This window comes from Trichosurus vulpecula, chromosome 4 (assembly GCF_011100635.1).
Source record: "Trichosurus vulpecula isolate mTriVul1 chromosome 4, mTriVul1.pri, whole genome shotgun sequence".
Taxonomy (NCBI): domain Eukaryota; kingdom Metazoa; phylum Chordata; class Mammalia; order Diprotodontia; family Phalangeridae; genus Trichosurus; species Trichosurus vulpecula.
Window position 1 is genome coordinate 426,470,993 of NC_050576.1, and position 17,250 is coordinate 426,488,242.

General features: G+C 37.0%; 1 protein-coding gene across 3 annotated transcripts in view; it reads right to left on the bottom strand.

Annotated features, from left to right (window-relative positions):
* Positions 1 to 3,721: 3,721 nt before the first annotated feature.
* MYOCD (myocardin) overlaps positions 3,722 to 17,250 on the bottom strand; it is a 167,948-nt gene continuing 154,419 nt past the window's right edge. For 2 of the 3 annotated variants that reach the window (XM_036757074.1, XM_036757073.1), the window contains exons 10-13: positions 14,223 to 15,164; positions 10,176 to 10,319; positions 7,503 to 7,560; positions 3,722 to 6,810 (exon numbers count right to left, since the gene is read on the bottom strand). In XM_036757074.1, coding sequence (XP_036612969.1) covers positions 6,248 to 6,810; positions 7,503 to 7,560; positions 10,176 to 10,319; positions 14,223 to 15,164 — 1,707 coding nt within the window. In that variant the 3' untranslated portion in view covers positions 3,722 to 6,247. Of the gene's footprint in view, positions 6,811 to 7,502; positions 7,561 to 8,599; positions 8,729 to 10,175; positions 10,320 to 14,222; positions 15,165 to 17,250 lie in introns of all 3 variants that reach the window. The other variant, XM_036757075.1, reaches the window with a different exon arrangement.

Here is a 17,250-nt window from a genome sequence, read left to right on the forward strand (position 1 = left end):
TGTACTTTTATTCCCAGCAGTAAGCCCATTGTATGGCACATAATAAACACTCTGTCCATAATAAACTAGACATTATCATGTAATTAATAAAGTTTAATATTGCATTAGTTTTATTAGCAGCTGCATCACTCTACATTTAACTAGTGATCAATGAAAACTAGCTATCTTTGCAGTAATTTTTTGCAGTGGTGGCATTGCTATCCTAGGTAGAATACCTATGTGGTGAGGAGTGTGGGGTAAGTTGAGGATGAAGGAGAATCCTTTGCACTCAGTGACAGGAAGGGGTGAGGTTCACTTCAAGGTGACACACACACACACACACCAGGAGCCGGTGGGGGGGGGAGGGCTGGGGGAAGGATGACTTGCAGTTGCCTACTTAGCATTCTCTCCTTTGCCCAGAGTATAAGTATTTCACAAGCCAGGAGGGAGGCTTTCTTAACACTGTTCTGTATGTAAGAGTGAAAAGAGACAGTAGTCCCAGATCCTCAATATATTTGTAAGTAGTAAAAGAACAACACAGGCCAAATGAATGGTGAGAGACATTCTAAGTATAAGGTATTGCTTCTTTAAGGTTGCTGAGTTAAGTCTGCTCAGAGTTCTAACAGTTCCTCTGAAGTAGTTACTTTTTGATAGTGATATGACAGCCAAACAAACAAAACTTAATGCAATATTGGAATGTATAAGTACAACTTCCAGGACAATGGAGGTAATAAATCCTGTTGAACTCTGAGCTAGTGAGGCCATAATTGGAGTTCTGTGTTGTTTCTAGGTTTTGAAGGTGACAAAGTCTAATATATTGGAAAGTTGTAGACACCAGAACTGTTGTATGAATTTGGGACAAATGGAATTTTCCTAATTATAGACAGAAGATAAGAATATAATTACCAAGTATAAGTAAAGGTAGAATTGTTCATAAAGAGGCTCCAGAGTCTGAACCCAGAAGGATAAGAAAGAGATGTATAAAAGGATGAAGTTTGAGTCTACAAGTAATAAATACTGCAGTCACTATTGAGGAGTAAACTCTAGTTGAGCACAAGAACAGACTGGAAGCAGAGAAACAGATAATTCATTCATTGCATCACCTAGGTTGGCTGTGACATCCATTCAAGCAATTTGGATCAATTCAGTTTAGCGGTGGAAGTAATTGATCAACACAGAAGCTAGATTCATCAAAGCTCTCTTATGGAAGATTCATGAGACAGAGAGAGGACACTGATTTATAGTTCCAGAGTTATGTCACCTTGAGCACATGGATTTTCCTTACCCATGTCCTTTTGGACAGATTTCTCTAAGTGCATGCGTATACTTCCCTACAGAATCTGAACATATTATTGGGGAAGTGTGACCAAAATTTGTGTCATGCACAATGTGTGGGTTGTGATGTATTTATCATTCATTGCATTTGCTTCAATATCAATACCTATGACAGAATTGTTAGTTTTGCCTTATTGTTACATTAATAGTTATGCTTACAATCTAAAAGTTTCATTATTGCAAGTGGCTGGTTATGGAAGATGAAATGCATTGGTGGAATCTCAAGAATTTGAGTAGTGAATAGGTTTGTCCTTAGGTGAAGAGGTGTGGTGGAGTCAGCTCCAACTGGCTCATGACTGTTAAATTATCAGTGTGAAAATTTCACTTGGGAAATCAGCAAATGCTACAAATCAGGGTTTGATATACAGTTTTGCTGTTAGACATAAGAAAGTCGTGGAGAAAATGGCAATAATTCAGATTAAACTTAGAAGTATGTTATGCACAATTTTTTCCTGCCAGAATGCTAGTTGTTTACCAGACATTTTCTGGACAGAGCTGCCTAGCACCGTATGATAGTTTGGGTGGAACTGTGTGGTGGCAGTCCTTTTCTGGGAATCTACACCTGCCAGTGTGAGAGCAAGTGTGCTAGCTACACTAGAGAGCAGCTATGCATATACCTATCTGTGAGGTGAATAGTTATTCATCTAGCCATATGAGAGGTGTTGCTACATAGTAAAAGGCTCTCCCCATGCACCCATTACTTAAGTGACACTGCACTTCCTATTTATGAAACAGAGAAAAATATCTTTAGATAAAAAGTTTTTCTACTCCCTAGTGATATCACTGAGAATAATTGAATACCATGATCCTTTTCCTTCCCAGTATCCATGCTTGGAGCTACACTTACAATCTCTAAAATATTCCAATGTTAAGTAAATGTTTGGAATAATTGGGCCAATTCTCTACAGGCACACCCCACATGAAGGGGCCCTGCCATCCTCAATTTTGTAATAGTTTTATTGATACATAACCAACTTCTTACCAACATATAATATTCATAACATTTCCCCATAGAATTACTCTCTGCAACATCATTTTATCTACTTTTTTCCCTGGACTCAACTAACACCATCAGGTGGGTAATAACCTCATGTATTCCGTGTGCCTTGCTCATTAAATATTTGTTGAGGAATATGATTTTAAAAATATCAACTGGAAAATGTTTGGTTTTGACTGAATAAGAATAGAGAAGTATTGTTTAGATAAAGGACTACTCAGAAGAACAGGATATACTTTTTCAGATCTGATCTAAATTAATTTGAAAAGTTAAAGCTACCATTCCTTGAGGAATGTAAATTTTTCTTCCCTTTTTCTCATTTACCTTACCATAATTGCAAAATTAAAATTATTTTCCCCTGGAACAATGTGGCTTAATTTTTCACTAAGGTACCTCCTTGAAGTGGTTTGAATTTTATAGAATGTGGGTCATCTTTAGAATATGATTGAAACTAGGGACACTACTAATGACCATACTTGAAGGCATTCACTATAGTGATAGATTTACTATTTAACTTGAGTATGTTTGGACTGAAATGGGAATATAAAAATATAAATACGACTATTGGAGGGTCCATTTCAATTTGGTATTGAAATTGTGGCTCAATGAGCCACCATGACTACATGCACCAAACCGTTTGGTAATATCTGCTTCTGATATTATCCAGAGTATGCTACAGCAACGGCAAAAAGCTTGAAGAACTGAATGCACCTTCTAATTCCCAGAACTTCCAGGGTTAACAAGTCCTCAGACTGTTTTTCATTATATTCCAAATGTTTTGGACATCATAATTCCTTACTGGAGGGGGCCCGAGACTGTCACATCAGGCTTTCATCCACTTTTAATTTACCACAAAAGACAGATGAATGGGTATTTGTCACAGGAACAAAGACTTGAAATAAACTTTTATTACTAGAAAACGCTAAAATCATTGGGTTTTATTCTTCCCAAACAATAAGGAATATCATTAGAGGAGAGACCTCTAGCATTCTAGAAAATCCCAAAGGTAGTACTTCTCAAGGAGGTGATGCTAGAAATTTTGGTTGGGGTATAGCAACTTGACATTCCAATATTACAGTTTTGTTATTATTTCTTGAGAGGACAGAATACTCTGGGAATACTACTTATTTGTGTCATGATTGCTGAGTGAGTGATAGAGACCAATCATTCTGGGGTTCTTCTTTTTATATCTCATGTTGATTTTCTGGAGCATGTTGGAACAAAATAACTTTTTAATTAGAACAGTTCAACTTCTGTGTACATCCAGGATATTTCCTAAATGGGTTCCACTAAACAAATAAACAAAATAAACCCACACGTGGTTCTAGAGTCTTCCTAGTTAGCTCTTACCTTTTTGTCAACAACAAGCACTTCATCAGAGATAGAAATAACAGAAAAAATTACACAAACTATTGTGTGATTGTTTTTAAAAGGAACTAAGAAGAAAGAAAAAAACAAACATGGGATGTGGCAATATGTACCAAGAAGGAAGTTAAGATTTAAATAAGATCATATTATCTTATGAATGTGAGGAATGTATTGAGATTTCCCTTCTCATATCTTTAGTTTCAAAGAAATGATGATTTCTCCACTTGGATACTCAGGAATGATGACTAATCTGAATAGATGTCCCATATAAATCTTTTAAAACAATATAGAGTAGTAACTTAGATATGAGGAATGTAAGACAATTTGCATATTCTTCGTGGACTTTTCCAGAGATACTTGTTGAAATCATTTTATGTCTTCACATCTGTTCTTGATTAGCCAGGTGTTATGAACCATGCTCTAAGGCACTTAGATGAGAACAACCAGTTATTCCATTGTAGTCTTGTAGTTCCATCAGAAAGTTCCTGTAGGATATATCCAGGCATCATTTCATAGCAGCTAAGCAGTTATACATGGATGGTTAATAATACTGCTTTAGAAAAACATTTTCCTCTCAGAATAAGAGCCTGAAAGCTTGCACAATGGTGGTAGCCACCAAAATGATTGTTTAAACACTTTTGCAGATGACACTGGAATGATGTGTCAATTTTTGATTTTCTAAGAGAAATCCTAAACATCATGAAAATGGAAATTGATTTTTTTATATCTTAGGAGTGCACAGTGAACAATATTTGTAAAAAAATAGAAGGAAATAGTGTATTTGTGATTAAAAACAAACATATAGCTACTTTCTATATCTTCCAAAGTAACCAGTTCTGGGTGGGAGTAACAGTGAGATCTGAAGAAAATTTTCTACAACATTCTTGTCAGCTCCTAGCCCAAATCCAAAAGGTCAAAGGGAATGAAGATAACACTACTCTCTACTGTCCCCCAAACCTCCCTTTTCCCCTACAATGTGCAACTGTTTTCTTTTAGTTTCTTTAGTTTCACAAACTATACTCTATTACATAAATATCTTTTTTTAACCTATACTTACCATTTGCATGATAGTAATCAGGTTTTCCAAAGTGGATCTTTATAAAATATCAGATGATTGAATGGCTTTTTAGAAAACAAATGGGAATATAATGACCTGTCACCTGAGAGGCTTATGAAACATTTCACAAGAATTTTTTTTCTCAAGGAAGGTCTTGTGACAGTGGAGGAGGTATTATCCTATGGATCTGAGTGCATTAGTATTTCCTAGTAGCATTATCAGAAAATTTTGTTGCTATGTCAGACCTTACCAGTTATGCTTTTTCACTCAACTAAGACTCGAGAGTAAAAAAATGGAGGCTCTACAGAAAGAAAAAGGATTAGGAGAACAGTAAAAGGAGATGGACAAGCTGCAAGGAAAGTGAAGAGGGAAAATATGAATTAGGGTGGACCACACACCCCCCTCCCCAAACCTAAGAATTTAATTTGAACTTCAAGAATAATGAAGACTCATGTTAATGTCACCATCAGAAGGCCAGAGAGTAACCATATATATGTTTCCTGCTCCTGACTGAAATAAGGGCCTTCTTCAGCTTCTTCTAATTGCTGTTCTGCTGATACTGCCTCAAGAATTATTACCTCTTATCTCATCAACATTCTGCTGACTTAAACCTTGACTGACCACTTTCCTCAGCCTCTTCTCCTCTCTCATTGGAGATCTGGAGAGTAAAGTATCAAACCTTTATAGAGAGCAAAAATTGGACTTTTTAGCCCACTCAACTTTGTATACACTGTTCTTTTTCTCAAGAAACAGTGCTAGCTGCTTGAAGGTGAAGAATGTGCTTAACACAACCCCAGGGTAGACCTGGGTCCCTTTGATGTGTCAGCTATTATCAAGGACCAAAAAAGGCCTGTGCTCCTGATTGAAGTCAGTCCCTGGAAAAGCATTACTGATGAAACCTGCTGAGCTGACCTAGCTTCCCTAGAATTAAATGGGCTTTGTCTTCTTCCACTGATGGCTCAAAAGCTATCCAAGGATTTCCCAAAGGAAGCTAGTATTTTCCCCCAGATTAATGCATAGGCAGTATCATCCCTGGAAAATGAGTTAATAGCCTATAATATGAAGACATTCCATTTCCCTAGGTTTGAACTGGGTCTTTATGATTCTCTTTGTTCTTAAAGCAAATCTCTTTTCCCTTCTACATTATGTGCTGAGTTGTCCAGTTATGTGAATGGGTTTCATTTTAAGATGAGACAAGACCCAAACAATGCCTGAGAAAATTACGCTTTTTTTAAATCCATGTTTTTTAGAGGCACTGAAAGACATTCTTGGCACCTGTAGTCTAAAAAAGCCAACTACGAAAGTTATAATTTGAATCATTCTCAGTAGCAAACAGTTGGAAAACTTTATATAATAAAGAGTCCATTTTCTTCTTATTGGCTGGAACTAAATCCTGCATTGCTTCTTTTTGGCTTTATCTCTTCTATTAATAATAAAGGCATCTGTGATTAGGTATTTTCATTCTCCTTCAGTGCATTCCTGCTCATACTTAGTATTGCACATTTGGTATTTTACCACTGTTGTAAATGAAGGTCCATGGTGCTATTCAAACTGAGATCAGTAATATCCAAGAAATCACTGTTGAAGATGCTTGGTCCTGTGGCAGTGATTGAACTAAAGTCTGTTGTAGAACTTGGTGGGGTAAGGTCTAGCCACTCCATAGTTTCCCATGGAGATTCTGTTAAGCTCATCTGCAAACCTGTTCCATCTATGGAAGAAGGTGAAAGTTGAGGTTGTATGGGCGAAAGAGGAGCTGGCAAGATCTCATGAGAACCTAAAAGTTCATCTGTTGTTTTGTCAGAGAATCTATCCACAATTCCTTCAAACTGAGATTCCTCAATTCCAATTTTTAGAAGTGTGACATCGCTGACCTTGCCCAAGGGACTATGAGAATTCAATAAGACTTCAAAGTGATTGTCACTATTAGTTGTGCAGTGATCAAAAGAGAGCTGGGTTGCTGAAGACATATGCTCAAATGGGCTAGAGGATTTGTGGAGAAGACTTTGAGAAGATCCAGTTATCTTTTGTGCTTTTTGAAAACATGAATGATCTTCTTTGACATTTGCTGGCATTTCTGTTAAAACACAAATGATTACATTAGTTAGACTGTTCAAATTCAGGATAGATATGATGTAAAGGTCTGGATTGGATGAATTAATCCAATTGAGTCTTCTTAACAGAAAAGAAATCAAGTAAAATATTTGTCCAATTTGCTTGCTAGTTTAATACCGATTTGCATTTGACCAGGTACAATAGCATAAATTGCTAAGTATATATATATATATATATATATATATATATATATATAGCATAAAAACTGCTATATGGATTCAAACCAACATTAAAAATTTTCTCTTTTCTTCTTGTTGCAAACAAGAAAGGAAGGAGATTTAAGCTACACTAGAAGAAATTTAGGAGAGTACAATGGAAAAAAATTAGGAAAAGGGGAAATAAATTAAAAGAGAAAAAGAATGAAAATGAATGAGACAATAAAATAACTACAGGAAGGAGAGAGTGAGGAACTGGCTACCAGAATGGCAAAATATTAAAGTTTTGTTCCCTTTTTGTTTGTTGGACAGTGAGCACGGTTGGACACCCAAGGGCAACGTAAATGGTGAAGAAAAAATGTTCAGTGCCACTAAGAGATGAACAGACTATTTTAGCTCTTTTTCTAGCTTTCTAATCACCAGTCAATGCATCTAAAATGGTAAACTGGTTGGTGCCACTTCCTGCAGTATGGGAATCCAGCATGCAAGGGCTTCATACCTCCACTTTCAATGAGGACAGCAAGGAGTTCATCCATCTGTTGACTTTGAATCGTTTGCTACAATGAAAACCACAAGAGAACAGAGCAGTTAGAAAGTCATTTATCCTGTGTACCAGGGTCAATCATAAGCTTTAATATGGGAAAAATTAAATCAAAAGTTAAACTAAAGCAGCAGCTTTAATGCTTAGGGGAAAAATTAGGTCAGAGTTCATTTTAAAGAGGAAACATTTGAAATTGAATGAAGGGGCACAAAATAGATAGAGTCTCCTTTCTTTTTAGAGGTGTATATCTTTGGTGTACTATATCTTTAATAAGTAGGGAAGCTGATGCTTTTCCTCCCCCTCACTCTACAATAACTCTAACTTCTTCTTTCTGTTAAACTGTTTACATTTGGTATAAATAATTGAGTCATATTCTACTAGTATCATCAGACTGAACTTAAATTTTTTTTGATTTGCATCTCAGCTTAAAATCTGGTAGAGATTTACTTTAAAAATAGTAAATGCATTTGAATAGGGTTAGGATCTAGTTGGCCTACAATTGTCTTGCTGGTTTTGAAGCTTTATGTTTTATCTTTATCTTGAAAGTCAACTTTTTCTGGCTTTTCTGTTCCTTTTAAAAAATGAAACTCACTGTTCCTGAAAGAAAGGGACATGAAGAATGTTACCATATGTTAAAGCCTATGGACCCACTATTGAAAAAACGTTTTCAATTGAAGGAAATAATAACCACAATGATAGATAGCATTTTATACAGTGCTTTAAGATTTGCAAAGCATTTTACAATATTATCTCATTTTATCCTCACAACAACCCTGGAAGCGAAGTGCTATTATTATCCACATTTTGCAGTTGAGAATACTATAGACAGAGGTTAAGTTACTCACCTAGAGTCACCTCGCTGATATGGGATTTGAACTTATTCATCGTACCACCTAGTTAACTTTAATGCTAAATTTTGGCTAGAGATTAGTGAAAATAAGGGTTTTTCCAGTCAGGTTCATGGGCCCCCTAAAATTTGTCCATGTATTTCCTGGGGATGTGTGGACCTCAGTTTAGGAACTCCTATTCTAGAAAGAAAAAAATCATGCAGTTACCTGCTTTATTGCATCCTCATAAGTGGGAGGCTGTGTTATCTCTGAAAGTCCTGAACTTGACTTTGAAAAAGTTGGGGATGAAATAGAAAGTTTTGGCCCTGCCTGACAAGAAGAATGTAAAACAGCCATCTGTATGAGGGAAATACAGGGAAAGGTGATCAATGTATAGCACATCTCTCTTTTTTGAAAGAGTAGTTCTAATTTTGGTAATCTAGATTAAAACAAAAACAAATTAAACATATTGTCTTGTTGTATGGAACCGAGTAAACTTCCTAGCAAAATGTTCCCCAATTTATCAGTCTAAACAGCATAGTCTCAATTGTAGTTGTAGGAACCTATTCTTGCTATAGACTTGCCTTGTTGTATATGCTTTCCTTTAGGAGGGAGGATTCCTTTTCTCTGACAGCAAAAGAGTGAGAGGAGGAAAGGAAAAAATGAGAAGTTAAGCATAAAGTCATAAGAGACCAAGAAAATATCAAGATAATTTCTTTTCTACATCTTTCCATTAAAAATTATGTGTATTCCCAAAGAGTATTACAGTGGTAAGTCACTTACATTTTGATTCCTTAAATTTAGCTTTATTTGATTCATGAAGTATATCTTATATGCTTGACTGGACATCTCATTTTCTTTTCTATGGAGCCTATAATGGCTTGCTTGGGAACAGATTGCTATTTCCCTCCACTACCCTGTAACCAACCACTTCTCACTTGGACCATGGAGCTCTTCCTGTTTGAAGTCCTTCACTCAAAGGCTTCTCACTAGTAGAGATACAATTTACTGGCTATCCTACTTTGCTCTCTTCTTTTGTAAAGCAGAAATTTTCAGGCTATGCTCCTTATGCCCTACTACCTTTTTAGCAATGCCTACCCTCCAGAACGGCTTCTAATTTTAGCTTCAACTGTGCACCTACATAAACCTGCTACCAGGAAACCAAGTGCCTTTTTTATTGTTTCCCAAACATGTTATACATAGTCCTCCTGCCATGATAATAGTGCTATTAATAGAAACTGGAGTCAGAAGGAACCGGTTTGTTGATAGATGCTAAGTTCAGTTTTGGGGTGGGGTGAACTGTACTTGTCTTCTTAGACTTCTTTGCAACCCCAGAAGGGGGCAACTAAATGGCTCAGTGGATAGAGCTCTGGGTCTGGAGTCAGGGAGACCTGAGTTCAAATCCAACTTCAGACACTTACTAGCAGTGTGATCCTGGGCAAGTCACTTAACCTCTGTTTTCCTTAATCCACTAGAGAAAGAAATGGCAAACCACTGCAGTATCCTTGCCAAGAAAACCCGAAAGATGCTGGCACAAGGAGTCAGACATGACTGAACAACAAGAAGCAAGGCAATATGAGGACCAGTGGATTTAAAAAGAGACATTTCCATTCCATTATCAGATTCCTGTGACATCTTCAAATTCACATCCCTCTGAGTCATATAAGTAACTTCAAAATGGAGAAATTTATTAATAAAATATTCATTTTTCCCCCTCAATTCAGCCATTTGTTCTAATAAAGGAAAAATATTGGGCAAGAGAAAGATTTAAGTGATGCCCATAAAAATATTCCTAGAAGCTTACCTTGTGTTTTGTATCAGGGCTTTTGGAAGAAGCATTGACTCTGGTAACCTGCCTACTGTCTTGCTGGGTACCAATGAACGGAATGCGTAGATTGGATGACTCAGGAGAGAAGCCTGAAGTACTGCCATCTTGTACTCCTGAGCTCTGTAGAAAGAAACAAGAGGTAAAGATGACATATCTTCAGATATGGCCTCTTAGGATCATGGATCTAGAGCTGGAAGGGACCTTAGAGGTTATTTAGTTTCATTCCTTCATTTGACTTTCCATGTGACATGCTTCAAATACTTGAAGAAAGCTATCATGTCTTCTCTAACTCTTTTGCTCTCTAGTTTAAACAATCCCAAATCTTTGTATGATATGATCTTAAACCCCTTTGCCAATGTTCTTCTACAGCATACAGAAGTGAACATAATACTCCACATATGGATGGAGCAAAGCAAAATACAGTGGATTCATCATTTACCTTACTCTGTATCCTATACTTCTCAAAGAGGCAGCTAGGTAAAACAGTGGACAGAGTGTTGGGTTTGCAATCAAGTTGGAAGACCTCAGTTTAAATTTGGCTTCAGATACTTATTAGTTGTGTGATTCTGGGCAAGTCACTCAACTTCTGTTTGCTTTGGTTTCCTTAACCATAAATTGGCACTAATAATAGCACCTACTTCCCAGGGTTTTTGTAAGGATCAAATGAAATAATATTTGTAAAGTGCTTAATACAGTGCCTGGCATATAACGGATGCTTTCATTCTCTCCTCCTCCTACCCCTGTTAAATGCAATTTAAGATCACATTAGCTCTCTTGACTGCCGTGTCGTATTGCTGCCTCATATTCAGACTGCAGTGCACAAAAACTCCCAGAATTTCTTCTAGAAAGCTGTTACTTCCCTACCTTCCCCCATCTTGTATTTATGAAGTTTATTTCTTGAAATCAATTTATTCCTATTAAATTTCATCTTAGCCCATTCTAATCTGTCAATCTTATAATCATTTTTTAATATTATCAATATTAATTTTGGATCTTGAATCATTCATTGAAATACAAGTTATCCTTCCTAGCTTTGTGTTATTTTTATATATGTCACCATGTCATCTATGTTATCATCAAAGTTCAATGAAGGGACAGAGTAATTTTATTAACAAAATTAGCAAACAGTACAAGGCCAAGCTTTGAGGATACACCACTATAGACTGCCTTCTAAAATAACATCACTCCAATTCTCTGGTCATTCTAGTCATTCTGAATCAGTCTCCCTAGTTGTAGCATCATCTAGCTCACATCTTTCCACTTGTCCATAAAAGTAGCTTTGCTGAAATCTAGGCAAACTATATTCTTCTCATTCACTAGTCTAGTAACTCTATGGAAAGGGAGAATGAAATTAGTATGGCATAACAAAGTAAATGGCATTTGAGTAAACAACATTATTTATAATACAGATAAATTATATTATCTATAATACAGACAAAATACAGATAAAATTACTCCCACACTCTACCATGTACTTATATGTATTATTATCCCACAGGTTACCACACCAACAAGTGAGAGGGCACATACATGGAAGGGGCACATAAACAGAGAATACGTGTGCCAGAGGAAGCCAAGTAGTAAGGACAACTCGAGCTGCTGCAGAAGTGCCCCTACAACTTCAACATTTCTTGTTCTCCAGTGCTGCTTCTACTGCTACTCCCCGCCCCCCAAATCTACCGATTTCTTCTCGTGATGTCATCAGGTCTTTACTGAGTTGTGGTCTTCCCCATATTCGTTCTCTCTGTCAAGCTGATTGGCCTCTACTGATGTTTCAGTTAAGCTTCTCTTTCCTACCAAAAGTTGGAATCCAGCTGTTTATATGGCCTCTTCCTCTATGGGAGGGAGCCTATTCAGCATATTCAGTCTGTATCCCTAGAACTACTGTATAACCTGTTCTTAATTAAGCCATGTTGGCTTTTTGTAGTCATTACTTCCTTTTATGGACTTCAATAACCATCCCTTTAATAATTTGTTCAAGAATTTTACGAGAAACCAAATTCAAGCTCACTGAGCAAAGTTTGTGGACTCTATTTACGCCCACCCCCATTTAAAGCAGGATACCACTTGTCCTCATTTAGCTCTATATCAATCTTTTCAAGATCACTAATAGTGGCTTAGAAATAACATCTGCCAGTGCTTTTAATACTCTGAAGTGTAGCTGCTTGGACCTTGTGAACTAACTCATCAAGCACAACTTGGTCTCTTCCTATCTTCTTTCTTATCTCATTCTTCAAATTCCTAGTAGCCATTTTCACTCATTTGGCTCTCATCCATTTGATGTACTCACTCCCCCTTCTGAAATGCAATAGCATGCTATAACTCTCTTATCATTTGTACTTTTATTATCCCTATTACTAGGTTGTGCAGAGGCAATATCTCATTTATCTTTTAATCACTCATGGTATCTAGCGTATACTCAATAAATATTTGTTAAATGCATGAAGTAGCTTTTCTCCTGAAAAATAATCTTTGGAATAGTTTCACACTATCATAATGCACAACCACATAGTATTAGTTGAAAACCTTTTCATGTTACTGCGATGGGATGCTCAAGGCCACAGGGAAACCACCAAAACAAAATGACCATGACACTTTGATATACAAGTAAATAATAGGGTCCAAATAAAAGTCCTTCAAAAGCCACCTTGGAACATCATACACTTATTTTAATAAGACTGACATTGTTCATTTTTTGGGGGGGGAGCTTTTCAGTGAGAATTGCCTTGAGATCCTGGGTACATTTTTTGAATATTTTTAGGGAGGGCAAATCTACTCCTTTGACTTTAAGAACTAACTAAAAATCCCTGAATGATTAGTTTACTTAGTTCCTAAAATAAAATCAATTTTCAAAAGGTAAAGATTTACCTTCTGTGAAAATATTCAAAACAATATGCCTAGGCTTCCGAGGCAATTTCCAAAGAGGAATTCCAATAAGCAATCATAATAACAGTAATATTGATTTAATTTATTGGGTAATATGACATGTTTTCTATATGATATCTGTTTAGAAGAGTTACTAGTTTATCTTAAGAGGCAATGGTAAATCACTAGAGCTTCTTGGGCAAGGGAATGACATGGTAAGATCTGTGCTTCAGGAACAGCCATTGGCAGTTGTGAGGAGGCTGATTTAGAGCAGGGAGAGTTTAGAGTCTGAACTTTTACAAAAGACCAGAGAAGAAAGACTGCACGGTTCTGAACTCTGTTGCTGGCTATGTGAATGGACAGCAAGGGAGAGATAGGTTTCATTTTATCGAAGTGTTCATGCAGCTAATTCAAAGCAGAACAGAACTAAAACCTAGTTTCTTGTTACTTGACTCAATGTTCTTTTTATATTATAAGAGCTATCTTCAAATATTTGATGAACTGTTAGGTAGAGAAAAATATGGTGTCACTCTGTACAACAGATCTGGGACCAAAAAGACAGCATGGCCGAGTCGTTACAGTACTAGAGTCAGAGTCAGGAATACCTACGTTCAATTCTTGTTTCAGACACATGCTATCTGTATGACCCTGGAAAAGTCACTCGAACTCTGTGAGCCTCTATTTCCTTATTTTTAAAATAATAGGGGCAATAACGGCCCCTACCTAACACGACCATGTGGACCAAACGAGGTAACATGTAAAGTATTTCATAAAAGGCAAGGCATTATATAAATTCAGCTATTATTATTATTATATCACATTTTCCTTTGCACCACAGACTAGAACTAGAAAAGATCTCAATTTACCCGTTACATTTCTCCACTAGATTGTATACCCTTAGACAGCTGTGGCTGTCTTATTTAGCTTTGTATGCTCCTGAGAACCTAACAAAGTGACTAGCAAGGAGTTGATACTTAATAAATCTTTTAAAAATTGAATTGACTCCCTCCTAAGGAGGCCCAATGAAGCACAAGGTCTTTTTATGAGGGCCTGTATGGGGAACATTTCTCAAAGCCTATCCTATAAACTGAAATGATAATCTCCAGCTCTTTAGCGGTTTATTCTTAATGAATTTTATATATCCCTGGAGCTCCTTACCTGAATTGAGCATATTTTGCTGCTGGTTTGTGGAAGGCCACTGGGCTTCTCTCCTTGGGAGTTAGAAGATGAAGAGAGGACGTAATGGTTGTTGGGTGATGGGGGCTGACTGACACATTGTGGACTTTTTATAGCTCCAAGTGGAGAATGCTGGGGAGAATTCTGAGGGCTAAGAAATGTGGGAGAAAATACTTTGGTCTGTCCCACAGACTCTACAGAATGACCGTTTAGAGGGGAAAGAAGCTGGGCAGGTTCTCGAGTACTTAGTTGTTTCTCTGAATTATTGGTCTGTATTTTCACAGATGTTTGTTTTGATGGAAAAGGGCAACTGCACACAGTGTCTTCTCTGTTGATGGGAACACCAAAGAAATGTGTCTGTGACTGTTTCTTCTCTGCACAGTTACTCTTCTTCTGCTTCTGCAGTTGCATTCTCAGCTCTTCCACTTGTCTTTGCTCTTGCTGTAGCTTCATGGTGAGTTCATTAATCACCTTTTGCTTCTCTACTAACATCTTATCCTTCTCAGAATCATTCCCGTCTAAATCAGACTGGATGCAACTCCCGTTGAGGCTGCTCATTAGGCTCTCCTCTGTGCAAAGGTGGACAGGAGAGGGCTGCAGAACAAAGGATGGTGAAGTGTCATTGAATGTATCTGGTAAAGAGCCAGTGACTGAGACATCAGATGAAGCTGGGGAAATGGGTGGGGTAGAACTGGTGCTGCCAAAGTGATAGAACCCGTTGGGTAAGACACTACTAGAAGAGGACTGATAACTGGTTAGAGTATTGGCTGGGTTGACAGGAAAAGTGATAGTAGTTATATCACTAAAGTTTGGTACTGAGCTCCCAGGGCAGTCCTGAAAGGGTCGAAGACGATTCATGAGAGCTGTTTTGGTGCCTGATACAGGCAGGCCCCTTATTCGAAGCTGTTGTCTCAATTCGGAGACCTAAAAGAACAAAAGAGTTTAGATTAGTTTTTCACTATGCTCATAAAAAATCTTATTAATAAGCGTGTAAATGCAACTACATTATTAACTTGCAAAACTCATTATATAATTAAAATTGGCATATGCTGAGCTGAATTTTCTCTATTCGTTTTGATATATGTGAAAATATGTGAGTTTGCATAGGGGCTAAATGGTGTTGTATGTGGAACAGGGTTAGAAGGAGGAATCCCTCTTGTAATACCATACGTGGAGTGAACGAACCTATTTAAAGGTTGTAAGCCTACCTCTTTTCTTGTTCCCATGTTTAATCTCATTTTCCTCAGTCCTAAGGGTATTTTTAGCTATTTTCTCATTCATTACTAAATTGTCACAACTCTCTTATTAATCATTGAATCTCTAAGCACTTACCTCACTTGATCAAATATTATTTATGAGGAAACCTCCTTTCCCAACAGTAGTTCTTCTCACAGGAAAGAGAAAAGATTATTCCAGGGGAAACAGGGGGTGAGGTAAGGCAATTGGAAAAACTATTACCTCAAAAATATTAATATTAACGCAACCTCCTTGGAACTATTGTTTCTTCGTATGTCAGTGTACGTATCCTCAACATTTAGTACAATGCCTTAGGTGCATGAGGCTCTTAATAACTCTTTTTAGAAAATGAAAATGAATTCAGAAAACTGAGGTGGCATGGAGGAGAAAATCGAAAGGGAAAGGCAAAGGGGCTGAATGCCCTCTCGTGGCCATTGGTGCTATTGCAATCTTCTTAAAGGTTGATAGATAACACTTTTTTCAGGTCAGGGAAGAGACATTTTAATTTAATTTAAATAAAATTGTATTTGGTGACTAACTCAGATATATTCATACTTTGAGTGACTCCAAATCAAGTTGGCTAGATTTGAACCCAGGTGACAGCCATCCCTGTATGTATAAGGTAGGTAGCACCAAGCACAGCATCACATGAGGAATCAAGTTTGGGAAGTAGATCCTTGCATTGATTGCAATGCCTTGAACTGAATAACCATTAAGATTGGCACCTACTCTCATATATTCAAAAGCCACAATTTAATTGGGTACAGATAGGAGTGGTGAATCGCAGAATATTAGAGTTAGGAGGACTATTCAACATCTTACCTGAAGCATAAAACCTTTCTACAGAATTTCTACCAGTCTCCACTCGAATTCTTACAGTCATGGGGCACTCACTACCTCTTAAAGCATCCCCTGTTGGACAGTTCTAATTATTAATGAAAGTTCTTTATATTGTGTTGAGGTGAAATCTGTCTCCCTGTAACTTCTAATTGTGTTTCTCCTCCTTGGGGTCAAACAATTAATCAGAAGACACTTTTTAGGCACCTATTGTTTGATAGGAACTGGGGACACAAAGACAAAAATTAAACAATTACTTGCTTCAAGAAGTTTGCATTCTATAATGGAATGTGTTTGATCCCTTGTGAAAAATGGAACCCTTTTGAACCAGATAAGGCCATTCTGCATGAAATAATCCTTCTAAATTTAGTAAGTAATGGCATTTGGGAGATTATTTTATCATTAAATAAGCATGTTGTAGCTGGTATTCTGATTTTCTCCATAAACCCTTTAGGTTTATGTTCAAGTCTACATTCAAGGCAAAATATACAGAATTCTTGACTCCCAGTCTTGGACTCGACCTCAGTGGTCTATTCTTTCTGTTTTCCTTTTGAATTGTAGTAATTTATCTAGTAGAAGGTGTTCTCATCCTATAGTCAGAGAAACAGAATCATAGAATCACAATAGGAAAGCTTTTCAGGGTTCATATAGTAACTGAAAAGGAATGCTTCTTACAAGGTCCTCGACAAGCAGTTGCTAAACATCTGTTTCAAGAATCCAAGTATAAGAAACTAATTACTTCCCATTTCTATTTTGAACAGCTCTAATTATTAAAGTTTTCCTTATATGTAGCTGAAATCTGCCCTTCTGTGACTTGAACTCAATGCTTTTAGTTTTATTCTCTGCAACTAGACAGAACATATCAAAACACTACTTCATGACAAAATATCTGAAGATAGGTATCATTTCTCCTCCTCCTCCTCCTCCCGTCTTCTTC